This window comes from Salvelinus sp. IW2-2015, unplaced genomic scaffold, assembly GCF_002910315.2.
Source record: "Salvelinus sp. IW2-2015 unplaced genomic scaffold, ASM291031v2 Un_scaffold3296, whole genome shotgun sequence".
In the NCBI taxonomy this organism is placed as follows: domain Eukaryota; kingdom Metazoa; phylum Chordata; class Actinopteri; order Salmoniformes; family Salmonidae; genus Salvelinus; species Salvelinus sp. IW2-2015.
This window is the reverse complement of record NW_019944580.1, coordinates 63,415-65,801: the sequence shown is the minus strand read 5'-3', so window position 1 is coordinate 65,801 and position 2,387 is coordinate 63,415. Positions and strand designations below refer to the sequence as shown.

The 2,387-nt window shown below is 43.8% G+C and overlaps 1 protein-coding gene across 1 annotated transcript; it reads right to left on the bottom strand.

Moving 5' to 3' along the window:
• Nucleotides 1–700: 700 nt before the first annotated feature.
• On the bottom strand, nucleotides 701–1,948 carry LOC112075630 (homeobox protein not2-like). The gene is made up of 3 exons (XM_024142596.1): nucleotides 1,484–1,948; nucleotides 1,189–1,367; nucleotides 701–1,022 (listed from the first exon to the last, which is right to left on the bottom strand). The coding sequence occupies exons 1-3, from the start codon at nucleotides 1,875–1,877 to the stop codon at nucleotides 861–863; spliced, it is 735 nt and encodes a 244-aa protein (XP_023998364.1). The 5' UTR covers nucleotides 1,878–1,948; the 3' UTR covers nucleotides 701–860.
• Nucleotides 1,949–2,387: the final 439 nt, after the last annotated feature.

The following is a 2,387-nucleotide window of genomic DNA, read 5'->3' as shown; positions in this document are numbered from 1 at the left end:
TATAMGATTTTTAATAACGTATATTATTTTTGAAACTTTTGTGAGTGTAAGGTTTACTGTTAAAGGTTTACTGTTTACTGTTAATTTCGGATTTCTTATTTCACCTGTGTTTATGATCTGTTTCACGTGCTTTGTCAATGTAAACATATGTTTCTGATGCCTATAAAAACCCTTGGGGGGGGGGGCAGAGAGAGAGAGAGGCTAAAATATAGGGAGAAATATCTTCAATAATGCCAAGGATTTACATAAAATAGTCTCAACCTGGTTTAGAAATAAAATAATGATTATTTCACCCCCCCAAAAAAGACCATGAAATTGCTCTACATTTAAAGTTTATATTGTCTAGAATAGACAGTGTTCTCTAAAATAGTACAAATGCTGATATGCTTTGTTTAATTTCTCTTAAATTCCACCTAACCAAAAATAGAAATGAACCTGAAATAATGAAATATCCTACCAGCTCAACGTCTTTGACAACGCGACCTGATTCAAACGTTCAATTCAAAGTTCTTATTTAGACTAAGATGTTCTCTCAACCTCTCCTTCAATGTGTTTTCGGGGATATGATTGTTTTAAAACGGTACTGGGATAAGAAATGGACTCGCAAAATTTTGAAAATATATTTATTGAATWTGTCAATCAAAATATACAAACGTTTGATTTCACAAAGAGACTCTCATAAGAGCAATAAAGTAAGAAATATCGTTTAAATATAGAACTATACATCTATGAATTAAATATTTATACAGTAAGGGGTGGTGTGGTCCTCGGTCCCGTGTCTTGAGCGGTGTATACAGATGCCTGGTTCTGTGGTCCAAGACCGGTCAGCAGTAGTCAGGGAGCCCGTCTTTATCAACATCTTATCCGTCTGAGAAATCGATCTCCTCCGCCTCCTCCCCCAGACCTTGAGAACCAGGACTCTTCACTGGGGTGGCCAGGCCCAGTTTAACCAGCTTGTTCTGCTGTTGCTCCAGACTCTGCTTGCGCCATTTGATGCGTCGATTCTGGAACCACACTTTAACCTGAAAATAAGAAAAGGAATTTTGGTTTTAGGGATTTTTTTTTTAACGTTATAAACGTCAGTGCCAATCGTATTATCATTCTCATTCTTAAAAAAAAAACTATTAAATTGGGGCTTTGTTTTGGTTCAAAGAAAGTTTGCAGTTTGAGTTGGAATCTGGTTTGTACCTGAGCCTCTGTGAGCTGCAGACCCGACGCCAGAAGGAACCTCTCCGAGCCGACCATGTACTGTTGCCGGGCGAACTCCTTCTCCAGACGGTCCAACTGCTCGTTGGTGAAGCTGGTGCGCATCCGCTTGGATTTCCCTTCCTTGTGTTTGAATGAGTGGGACATTGATAGACCTGTTTCTGTGAAGGAAAGAGATGGACAACAGTTTAAAACCCATGTCGGACTTTTCTTTAGGCCACTGTGTTTAGTTTGGATTATTGAATAAATTAGAATGGCACGTTAGATTGACATTTACCGTGTGCGTAAAAGGCCCCATGGCATGACGCGTGGTGGGAGAACGGTGGACAGCAGTAGACAGAGTATCCGGGTTGTGTGTGACTGTGCACCGGCGTGTGCAGCATGTTGGGCGAGTAGAGGTACTGTGGCAGCGCCGAGCTCATCTGGGTCTGGAAGGGATGTAGTGGCGCTGTCGGTTGGTATTTGAGTCTACAGTGAATGGGACTCGTTCGGTCTATGTGTGTCTCCGACGGCTTGGCGAGCAGGGCGTCAATGGTGAAAGATTTCCCGCTGGCAGGCTTGGTCGCCGCGGTGCACTGGCTGCTGCTGCGCTGTGGATAGAGCGAAGCGTAATGGCGCATGGCGGAGTACCCGTACGCTCCCGCTCCTGTTGGTCTGTTCGGTACTTGCATGCTGTCAGTCGTGATGGAAAAAAGGAAAAGCGAAGAAAATAAAGTTAAAACGTATGTCCAAAGTAGGCTGTTTCTCCTGGTGCAGCGCGTAGAGTAGTACTGCTCCCAACTGAAACAGATCCCTCTTTATACCCTCCCCGAACCTCGAGGTGTCAACAGCCCCCCCAGCGGGGCTTTGTCTTTCTAAGATGAGAGGAACGAGCATCCCAATAACCTATCCAATTCATTGATGGTGTAGTACAAGCTGGGACTGTCAAATACCCTAATAGGACAAGACTCTGGAAGCTCAAGCACTGTGGGGGTGGGTAGGGGATCTCAGAGGGTTTAGTGGGATACAAATTCTTGCGTGGATCTGAGCTCCGAATGTAATCATTACCGCTGGGAAGGCCTTGATGTCACCAAATCATCTTATTTGGTCCCTTTTAAATCAAAGCYAGCCGACAGATGCTGCAAGCAGCGGAACAAATAGCTTCACAATTGGAGGGCGACTTTWAAAAAAGCTGTAACGTT